The sequence below is a fragment of the Sciurus vulgaris genome (assembly GCF_902686455.1).
Source record: "Sciurus vulgaris genome assembly, chromosome: 2".
Lineage (NCBI taxonomy): Eukaryota > Metazoa > Chordata > Mammalia > Rodentia > Sciuridae > Sciurus > Sciurus vulgaris.
This window is the reverse complement of record NC_136462.1, coordinates 97,827,648-97,839,248: the sequence shown is the minus strand read 5'-3', so window position 1 is coordinate 97,839,248 and position 11,601 is coordinate 97,827,648. Positions and strand designations below refer to the sequence as shown.

The following is an 11,601-nucleotide window of genomic DNA, read 5'->3' as shown; positions in this document are numbered from 1 at the left end:
TTCTTCGTCTGTCTTTCCTATTACTGACAGATATGGGCACAGAGAAATACTTACATAAGAAAATAACAGTGCATATGTGCTGGTAAGGGGCAAGTGCCTGTGGAAAGGTAAATGGTGAATGGTCTGAGCAGGAGGGAAACCAGCACTGGGGGGCTGTGCCTCACCCAGCAAGGCAGTGCTGCCTCAGCCCTCATTCACTGTTGCCCTGCAGGAACGGAGGCCAAAGTGTTATCAATCTTCCACTGGTAATCCAAGTTCTTTATAAAATCTCTTGATTTAATCCCCAAAGTTTTAAAACATGCAGTGGGCCAAACTACATTTGAAGACCAGATGTGGCCTGTGGGCTGCCTGCTTGCAACTCTGGTCTAAATTCTTCCTGGATTTGGAGCTTTTCAAAAGCTGGTTCCAGCCACTACAGCCAATATTATTCTTCAGTACATCCCCAAACAAACCCTTCACTCCCACTGAGCATTCCGCCCACCCCGTGTCTGCAGGTTACACTCTATGCCATGTTGATCTGCAACACATACTCCCTAGCTTTCCAACTCTACTCATCCAATAGGGTCAAACTTCATTTTCTTCTTAAAGCTTTTTTTCCAGTGGTCCCAGCCTTATCCTTTCCAGACAAGTTTGATATCTTTCATAATTTCTAGACCACTTAGTGATGGCAGGATTTCTTCTTTTCAAGTCAGAAATCAGAATGGAACAAAATCACATTCGAATAAAGAATGTCCAGGAAAATCTGTGAATCCTTAACCATGTATTATTTTCATAGGATGCTGAGGCTAAAATTGAGGGAGAATTGGTGGCATCACTATCATCATCATCATCATCATCATCATCATCAACAGAAGACTACACCTTTGAGGAAAGACGCTTATGGAGAACAGAAATGAACTTCATTTAAGAATAATGCACACGATTCAATTGTATCAGTTTAATTTTAGTGGTGTGTTTAATTCAAGTCCAACCCATGTATTAACAGTGTGTTTCACCATTCATCTTTAAAATCTTCAAACCAATAAATTTTAGTAAATCATTCATAAAAGATCTGTCCAAGCACAATCTTGGTTTTTATTGGTTAAAAAAAATATTTTAAAATGGAAAAATAATCATTATGAAGTATAGAGAGATTTGAACCATTTCTTTGGAAATACATCTTGATAATAGCAAGCATTCATCATAATATAAAACAGAAAGAGGATTAATTTACTGTGGCATAGAAAGTCCTGCCAGTTCTTAAATGCCCTAAATAGTTTCTCTGACTTATTTTACATTGTTTAGGCCTCAAGGAAAACCAGAGCTCCACCTCCAGGTTTGGTAGCAAACAAACTCTGCTTCTCTGGGGCTAAGCTGCGATCGCTCCTCTGGTAATAAGCCTCCTGCACGTTTGCTAGGAAGCTGGGCAACTTGTCAGCAGGCACTATTGATACCGTGCAGCCTCCCCATCCAGCTCCAGTCAGTCGTGACCCAGGAGCCCCAGACTTCCTGAAACAATGAGAGAGAGAAAGATTAGCACATATAAGTGAAAACAGTGATTTGTTTGATGCTTACAGAACACACAATCCAAGTTCTGAGGAGGGAATAGTGGGGAGCTTGGGGGGTACTGCCAAATGTTTTAGGACATTAATTAAGAAATATTAGGACACTGAAAAATTTATACTGTTTCAGAAGACTGTAAGAAATCTGGCAATAGCCCACTGGAGTCTTGAGTTCATAAAGTAGCCACTTAAAAATGTGTGTGCAAGCCTATAGGTAAAACGGGAAAAGTGAGTAAAAAGAAGACAGGCAATCAGCATGGTTGACATAATGAATCAGAAGGTCACTACCAGGGAAGGCAGGTCAAAATCAAATGTGCACAGTCTTATACAAGTCAGAACTGTTTATTTCAATTGTACTCTTAAGGCTTTGCTATTCAACATAGGAGAATCAGACTCCTGGGGCTGGAGACATAACTCCACTTCCCTAGCATATGTGAGGCCCTAGGTTCAATTCCCACCACTGGAAAAAAAAAAAAAAAAAGAAAGAAAGAAAGAAAGAAAAGAATCAGACTCTTACAACTGATAGACTAGACATGTTCTACACAAATCTATCAACACAGAACTCATTACTGAACTCTAGATTGATTGGTTGGTTGGTTTGATCTCTAATGGAAAATTATACAATCTTTCCACACAGAAAATGGTGCCTATGCATATCCACACCATTTTTCCACACCTTCTGGAGCTGGTCTGACAACTGAACTAAGAATTTGCCATCAGATGAGATGTGTCTGATTAGGATAGAAATGACTATATAAACTACCACACAGCAAAAGGCAATTTTAGTTACCATCAACCAGGTACAGTTTCAAACCTAAAATTGAACTAAAGTGAAAGACCTTACACAAAGCACAAGGATCTCGCAACTTTAAAAGATGCAATTTATCTTGACAATAAAAGTTAACATATACTTTCAATTTATTCTTCCTAATATAATTTACTCCAAATTAGTCACAGATTAAAAACTCCATAATTAACTTAGCACAATTCTGTCTCTTTTTTCCATCTAAATGAGCTATTTTACTTCCTGGAAAATATCAATAGATTACCCCACCTCTAGGACATCAGAATTACTGCACAGCAGTAATTCATTTTCCCCCTCAATGATTTTCTCAATTGATTTCTTTTCATCATGTTTTATTCATTAAAATATGTTTTTCAGATGAAAATAGATGTTTAGGGAAAAAATAATACTTAAAAAGAAAGAAAGATTACTAATTTTCTGTCCTGCAAACATTCAGTTTATGGCCCAATAATTTAACTGAGACCAATCTCTAACATCCAGACTGAAAATTTCTTTGACCCCTGGAATTCTGGATTCTGACTTCCTGGGCTGACAAAGGGCCCATTTGCAGTATGTTGATTTAAAACAAACAAACAAAAAAGTCACATACAATCACATCAAAAACTCTTAATGTGGAAGATGTTGGGAAAAACTGAGGTGTCCCTGAAGCATCTCTAAGGACCTTAAAATGTTAGTGTTTTGGTCAACCATGGCAAGGTCTCTAGAGGACAACATGCCCTCTCGATTTTTTGACCCCAACTATGCCATTTTGCTGAACTCAATTCACCAAGGCTTTAATGGTCTTCAATAGACTTTGAGGCATTTTTCCTTACACTTTCTCATTTGAACAGTTTTTGAAAGCTGTGGTTTCAAAAATTGAACTTAAACCGAGAGTATTGTTTTTAATCTGGCTGCAAAAACCATAGGAATTGTGCCAGAAGGCGCAAAGAGCAAAAGCTAGAAGACTTATTTTATTCCTATGTATTATTATTTTGTGGGGGAAGGGCACTAGGGGTTGAACCAAGGGCTGCACACATGTGAAGCAAGTGCTCTACTACTGAGCTACATCCCCAGCCCTAGCTAGAAGTCTTTCTAGGTAAACACCTTCACTTCTGAGTCTACAGAACCATTCAGTTACCACCTTGCCTACCACAGAGGAAAATGGTCTAGATGGTATCAACCACATGGTCCCAATTATCAGAGCTCAAATTTCCCAAATAAAGAATAAGTGCTATTATGAATGCCCTTCTGCCCCTGAGTCAATGGCACTCCTGATCACAAGCCAGAGGCTACCTAGTAATAGTCTGCAGCCTGCCTAGCTGCACCTACCCTGAGGTGGAAAGGAGCCATCTATAGTGCTTCCCGCTAATGCTTAACATGCCCATTAGTCTATATCATTGAAATTCCAAGGGAGGCCCGAAGTTACAAAACCAATATAGGCTTTGAATTAAGAAAGAAAGGTAGGTGAGCTGAGGGTATTTAATAAACTTTTCACATTTAAATTTTTTTCTAGAACAACAAAACATTAAAAATATATCACCTGAGCTATTATACATCAGAGAGGCAATACAAGAGTTATGAAAAACAATCCCAAATCCCCCAAATACCACTTTGATGATCATGCTGACTGGGTGGGAATGATGGAAAGGGCTTGACAAAGCAACCAAAGCAGTCTCTGCCTTATAAAGCATGATTCACATAACAAATGCCAAGGCCATGAGGGATGTAGATTAAAAAGAATTTCCCTTTGATCCTTTTATTGCTAAAAAGAATGTTCATATAATTATTCATGCACCCAATACAGCCTATCTAAAATTTCCAACTTTTAAATGAACTGGTTTACCATAAAGCCAAGTTGCAAGGCGCAGGGCAACGAGGAACGAACGTAGGGAACCCAGAAAAACCCAACTGTGCTACAGACTAGAAAGGGGGAATAAGGCATCATGCTTTGCATTTCAATCAATTTCATTTATTTCAAAATAAGTAAGTATTTACATATTAAACAAATGGATATTAAATTACTTCAACAAATGATGAATTTAAGGACAGGGCATATCCATCACTCTAACCCCAGCTCAGCATAATTTTAGGCATTTGGTAGTTTCTAATAAATGCTGGGCTATTTGTTTAAAAATATAAAAATACATATTATATATAGATATAAACAGTCTATAGTATATTCTTCATAGGAAAGACTTCTAGTTTCTGTTCTCCAAAAACTGGCAAGTTCTCAGGAAAACAGTCCTTCTAGCACAATTTCTATGATTTTTGGTCAGGTTAGAAACAGCATTTTCAAATCTTCACAGCAAAGGAAGCAATCAAGAATGTGAAAAGAGAGCCCGCAGAATGGGAGAAAATCTTGACCACCTGCACCTCAGAGCATTAATCTTCAGAATACATAAAGAACTCAAAAAATTTAACACCAAAACAACTCACCCACTCAATAAATAGGCTAAGGAACTGAACAAACACTTCACAGAAGAAGAAATACAGTTGATGAACAAATAAATGAAAAAATGTTCAACATCTCTATCAATTAGGGAAATGCAAATCAAAACTACACTGAGATTTCACCTCACTCCAGCTAGAATGGCAATTATCAAGAATACAAGCAACAATAAATGCTGGCAAGGATGTGGGGGGAAAGGTACACTCATACATTGCTGGTGGGAATGCAAATTGGGGCAGCCACTCTGGAATGCAGTATGGAGATTCCTCAGAAAACCTGGGATGGAACCACCATTTGACCCAGCTATCCTACTCTTTGGTTTATACCCAAAGGACTTAAAATAAGCATACTATAGTGATACAGCCACATGAGCTGTTTACAGCAGCTCATTTCACAATAGCTAAACTATGGAACCAAACTAGATGCCCTTCAATAGATGAATGGATAAAGAAAATGTGGAATGTTACAGTAGAATATTACTAAGCCTTAAAGAAGAAAGAAATTATAGCATTTGCTGGTAAATGGATGGAGCTGGAGAATGTCATGCTGAGTGAAATAAACCAATCCCAAAAACCAAAGGCAAAATGTGTTCTCCAATATGTGGATGCTAATTCACAATGGGAGGGAGGGGCTAGGGAAGAATAGAGGTACTTTGGATTAGACAGAGGGGAGTGAAGGGAGGGGAGGGGGTGTGGTGGTGGGAAGGACAGTGGAATGAATCAGACATTATTACCCTATGTGCATGTATGATTACACAACTGGTAGAAGAATGAGAAGTTATACTCCCTTTATGTATGATGTGTAAAATGCATTCTACTGTCATGTATAACTAATTAGAACAACACCAACAAAAAAAAAGAAACAGCACTTTCAGATTGTTTTAGATTCAAGAAACCACAGTCTTCAAATTCTGCTCAAATAATAAAGCATAAGAATATGCACATACAAATCTATTTAGAAATGTAAGCCACTAAAGGCTACTGAAGAACAGTTGCTTTGATATGAGTAAAAGACATAGTAGAACACAGAAGTCCAAAAAGAAAGTTCCTAAGGATAGCTAGAGTGTCGCTGTTCCTTTTTCTTGGTAGGGTATGCAGATTAGGATCTAAATTCACAGGTTAAAGAGCACATAACTAGTATTCATACTTCATTCTTCCCCATTTGGACCTGGTCAGGAGAATGGGCACAAGAGGCTGAGAAGCTTAGCCATGGAATAAAGTTAAGAAAAGACTTCTGAGGAAGACAAAGCAAATTAACTTTTGTACCTATTGTTCATCCATTAAAATCTGTCATTCATCTTTCTTAACAGTTTGGGCAATAGTATAGCAATGAATTGTCTCTAGTTTCAACAAGTGTCAAAACAGAAATAAAAGGCATTAACTGTTTTTTCTTAAGTAAAATCAGGGACCCGATAACAAATGAGCTGTCTCACATTTAATTGACTTGGTTTCAAAATTGTTCTGTGCTCCTCAGTAAGTCTACTTTAAAATTTAACCATTTTTTTAAAAATTTACATTTTGTTCATTTGAAAGAGATATTTTATAATTGGGAAAACATCATCTTTTTCCTTCATCATTTTGTTTCACATAATTAAAATTCTAACATTAATTTAATAAAAAAAATAATAAACAGCTTAACTACGTAAGTGCAGTTTCCTTCTTCCTCCCTGGTCCTTTCTTTGGATTCTAAATGGATTTTCTCTTGAAGAGCAGTAAATGGCTCCATTAAAAAAAGAAAAAACCTCAAACATTGGTGATCTCTTTTACTTTTTTTATGTCTCTCTCCTCTCTGATCAGGTCATAAAATTGCTTGCCCCACACATTGTCCTGTAGGGTAACTACCTACCCATTCAAATATGGTCTAGGTCAGATCAGGCAAGGTTTTCATGTGTATATAGTATCTTGGGTGGTCTTAAGTATTCAAGTCCTTCATTCAATCATTCAGTTAGTTATTTTTTTCATGCAAAGTTTCCAAAAAGTTTTCAGAACACAAAAGGAATTTTATGAAGTGCTACAGGTAGGCCCAGGGAGGGTGACCTAAAGATTACCTTTGGCAGGGCTCCTCCTGGAACCCATTTCCTCTTCCCCCCTCCCTCTTCTCATCTCCATAAACAACCAGGGGCTCAGGCTCTCAAGTCTCAGTCACAACTTCTGATGTTAACATTTGTCAAGGTGTCAGGAAAATCTAGAGTTGATGTGATCCTCCAAACAATGCTCTATCCAAGGTTGAGATTATGGCACCAGTGGCCACCTTTCCAGCACATCCAACATCTCCCCTTCCTGGCCCAGAAATACTCATGGGGCCTCAGAAGGAACTAGGTCTTAAGTGTTTCCATTGTCCTTCTGAATCTTTCCCATTTTTACTACCTATTACTCTTCCATCTTCTGTCTTCCCCAGTTTTTAACCATCCTTTATCTTATTACCATCTTTTACAGTCTTCTGAACAGCTCCTTCCTTCTTGCCTTATCACTTCTCAAATATCCCCACAAAAGAAAGTACCAGTTTTTGAGATAAAGATTAGACTTCAACTTCACATGGTCTACAAATATCCATGTAAAAAACATATGTAGACTGCAGGGAAGAAAGACAACAATGACTGTGTCTATTTAATTCTTCCTTCAAGTTTGTTCTGCTACTTAGGACCTTTTAGTACTAATACCCACTGGAATATTTGGCTGGAATATTTCCCAGATATTATGTGCTAGTCACAGCAACAGCAAAGAAAATATTAATTAAAAAAGTTAAGGACCAGACAAATCTTCTGGTCGATATTTTCTTCACTATGCCAGAAGATAATATTTCAATATGGGAAACTCTATATGGTCCTAGAATAAATATAAACTCATTTTGATACTTAGCCAGTGACTTCCAAAGAAAGTCTGCCATGAAAAAAGAAATGGTGCTCCTTCTATTTGAGACACAGCTGATTTTTTCCTCAGAAAATCAACACAGCAGATGGAATATGTACTCAGAAACACTTGAGTTGCCATTCAAAAAGGAATTGCTCAAATAAATTATTAAAATAAATAAAAGGTGCACTTCCAAACCCATTTAAGACATAGCCACAAAGTCTTTCACTAGAACCACATTTTTTAAAATGTAGACCTGTAGATTGCTAGAACAGAAAAAGACAAGGGAAATCATAAAGCAAGGCAACAGTCTAAAGTTAAAGGGCACAGAATGAAAAGAAACAAAGTTAGAACCCAACCTGTCCAGTTATGGTCCAGTCTTACCTAGTCCACTGCCTGCCTCTCTGCTCAGCATGGATTTGCTCAATATTCAAATGCTGGAAACTATAACAACCAAGACTTCCCATCATATAGCTTCAAAACGAGGCAAGAAAATAGGTTTTGAAGGTTCACACTTGAATGTAACCAAGTGGTAGAGAGGCGGGAGCAGCAAAACACTGATCTGAGAGCCAGTCTTTCCCACTAACTTATTTTGAAATTTGTTCAAATCACTTCACCCCTTAGTGCCTTCTCAGATCTCTAATAAAGGATGGTAATATAAGATGAATCCTGACCCAGAATTGCCAAAGATGTGGCTTTTAGTAAAACAAAAAATGTTTCTCAAGGCAAAAACCTAGGAGTCATCTTGATTCCTCTCTTTCTCCCATACAGCAATTGTCTAGAATCTTCCTTGAAAGCGCATGTGGTGGCACTGCCATACAGCAATTGTCTAGAATCTTCCTTGAAAGCACATGTGGTGGCACTGAATCACTTAGCACTTGCACTGCTGCTTTTCTCCTCAAAGCTAGAGTTCTTCCCTGGCCTAGCCTCATAAGGCCCATGGGGTATGGCTCCCCACCACCTATCTACTTCCTCACCTGCTACTCTTTCCTTCCTTTACTGCCTTCCACCATACTGGTGCTCTCACTATGCCTCGCCCACCATGGCCACATGCCCACCTCCAGGCCTATTCACTTGCTGTCCTCACTTCTTCACGTCTTCAGGTCTCTGCTTAAATGTCACTTCCTCAGAGAGGCCTTATTTAACCATTCCATATAAAGAATATCCAGTCAACCCAGCAGTTTCTATCCTAATTTCTGTTCACAGTCACATACCACTAACAAACTACTGTTAACTGTCATTTCTCTCTTTTCTCACAAGAATGTACATTCCATAAGAGCAAGTGCTGGTTGACCATCCCAGGAAAAGAAAGCATGTTAGAGAATTTCAGGAGAATAGCAAATGCTCCTCTATGGCTTTTCAGGTAGGAGTCAAATCATCCCACTTCTTTCCTCATTTCTGCACATATCATTCCACTTCCTCTTATTTCCAGAACTGAACAATATCTGTCCCTTCCATTTACTGGGCCCTTGATATTTTCAGAAAAGTGCACTTACAATGAAATAAGCTCTGGAAGGCTTTAGGGCAATTAGTGAGCAAATACTGACGTCAGCAGAGTGGTTCTCATCAATGCTGGGTGCAAGTCTCTCAACAAGTTGGGTTATACATGCCATTTGTGATCACTAGAGCTACTTGGTTTAAAATTTTCAGGCTGGGAGTATGGCATGAGTGAAGCAAGCCACAGGCGCCAAGTGATTAATTATATTTCCATTACTAATTGCATGCAGCTCTATATTATCTTCTCCCACTGAAATAACATCAAGACATTTGAGAGCTCTCCCAATTTCCCTTTCAGTTCTCCCAAGGTCAGTAAGATCCCTCTGGGGAAAGGAGATCACTCTATTATCATAATTCTTTGACAATTATAAGGAAGTTGTTTTCAGGTTTGGTGAAAGAATTTCCCTTTTTACACTTCTGTTTCAATCCTTCATTTATAAACTGCACTTTCTTCAATCCTTATTTCCCCAAATTGCTTAAACTAAACCTAGAAGGCAGAAAATGCTGGCTGTCTGAGTGATTCTTTCAGCAATCTCCCCACATGCTCCTATCAAGCTTGAGACCTTCTTTTGGCTGTCTCCCTGCTTTTGAATAAAACTAGAAAACTTAATTAGGACATCTGATAGGAGTTTCTGGCACAGGAACAGTGTAATAATTAAAATATCATGAGAAAGTAATGACAAAGCCCATGTCTGAGAAAAGCTACTTTCCCAAAAGGTGGCATCGTCCAAAGAAGGGAAAGTCTTTCTTACAACATCATAAAGCACTGATTACAAACTAAGACCCTCATAAAACTATCCAGCTAGGTCTCAAAGCTTTCATCCTATAGATATATATAAGGGAATAAGGTTGGGTTCTATAGTACAGGAGGACCCTTATAGGAAGGAAAGAAGAATCTTCTTTCATGTAAAAGATTATGAAAATGTTCCATTTTTTTCCCACTGATTTGAACACTATACTTTGGTGGTATCCTTTGGTCCCCACCACGCTGCTCTCTCAGCCTCACCGACAGATGTCTACCAGCTGGTCCAGCTCAGGGCAACTGCACTCATACATGTCCCGGCAGCTCCTGTGGCTCTGGTTCATTAACTCTCCTAGCAGCTGGACTATGTTGTCAGGTGCTTCTTCACATATCTTCTTAAACTGGAGCACTCTTGCAGCCTCGCTGTACACGTGCTTTGCCCGCTGGTAGAGTTTGAAGATGAGCACTAAGGAAGCAAAGGCATGGGGAAGATTAGAAAGACGGACTGTACTACTCTGCACAAAGACAGTTTTGAGGCTTCCCTTTTGCCTTCATTATCAAAACTTAGACTTTTAATAGGTCTCTATTTTATGGAAAGATTTCCTCATAGTCAAAATATGCCTATTTGCAAGTCAGTTCTACTTCTTAATTTTGAATAAAATCCTGTAATAATACTTTCTTCATTCAATACAGAAAAATGTATACAGGTGTGTGCCAGCTAAGCCATTCCATAGGAAGGGAGGGTGACAGGTATTGAGTACTCCCTACAAATCAGGGGCTCTAAAAGCACTACCTCATGTGTTTCTCAATAGCACAGGGAGGCAAGCAATATTATTCCTGTTTAACAAAGAAGTAGGCTCAGTGGAGCAAACTGACATACCTAAAGTCACACATCCAGAAAGCAACAGATGCAGGACAAATCAGGGATGTATGGCCCTAGAGCATGTTCTTTTCACTGTACCCTCACCTCCCAGAAGGGAAAACTTAAAATGCTCATGCAACTATGTTTATAAAAATGTGTTTAAAGAAACATAGAAACACAATTCTTCATATATGTGTAAATATTTATGAATACATATATCTGTATGATATGTACTGCAGCCTTATTTATATTAGTAAAAAAATAAGAAACAATCCAAACATTTAATGACAGGGGACTTCTTAAAAAATATACTATACCCATTAAAATATATATATTATTGGAGCTGGGGTTGTAGCTCCGTGGTAGAGCACTTGCATAGCAAGTTCGGTTCTCAGCACCACATATAAATAAATAAAATAAAGGTCCATGGACAACTAAAAAAATTTTTAATTTTAAAAAATTAGAAATATATATAATTTTATATATACTATAACTTATAGATATTATATAGATCTAAATAGATAGAGCCTACAGAATGGAAGAAAATCTTTATCAACTATTCTTCCAACGGAGGAATAATATCCAGAATATGTATGAAGGACTCAAAAAACTTAATACCAAAAGCACAAATAACCCACTCAATAAATGGGAAAAAGAACTAAACAGAAACATATCAAAAGGTCCAATGACCAACATACATATTTAAAGTTTTTTCAATGTCAATAGCAATCAGCAAAATACAAATCAAAACCACACTGAGATTTCATCTGACTCCAGTTAGAATGGCAATCATCAAGAATACAAATAACAAATGCTGGCAAGAACACAGAATGGGAGGAATAGACCACCATATGATCCAGTGATAGCACTCTGTGTT

General features: G+C 38.0%; 1 protein-coding gene across 5 annotated transcripts in view; it reads right to left on the bottom strand.

Annotated features, from left to right (window-relative positions):
* Nucleotides 1-915: 915 nt before the first annotated feature.
* The window catches only part of GALK2 (galactokinase 2), a 136,677-nt gene continuing 125,991 nt past the window's right edge, over nucleotides 916-11,601 (bottom strand). For all 5 annotated transcript variants that reach the window (XM_079129951.1, XM_079129949.1, XM_079129952.1 and 2 more), the window contains 2 exons: nucleotides 10,127-10,328; nucleotides 916-1,488 (listed from right to left, as the gene is read on the bottom strand). In XM_079129951.1, coding sequence (XP_078986077.1) covers nucleotides 1,281-1,488; nucleotides 10,127-10,328 — 410 coding nt within the window. In that variant the 3' untranslated portion in view covers nucleotides 916-1,280. The remainder of the gene's footprint in view (nucleotides 1,489-10,126; nucleotides 10,329-11,601) is intronic.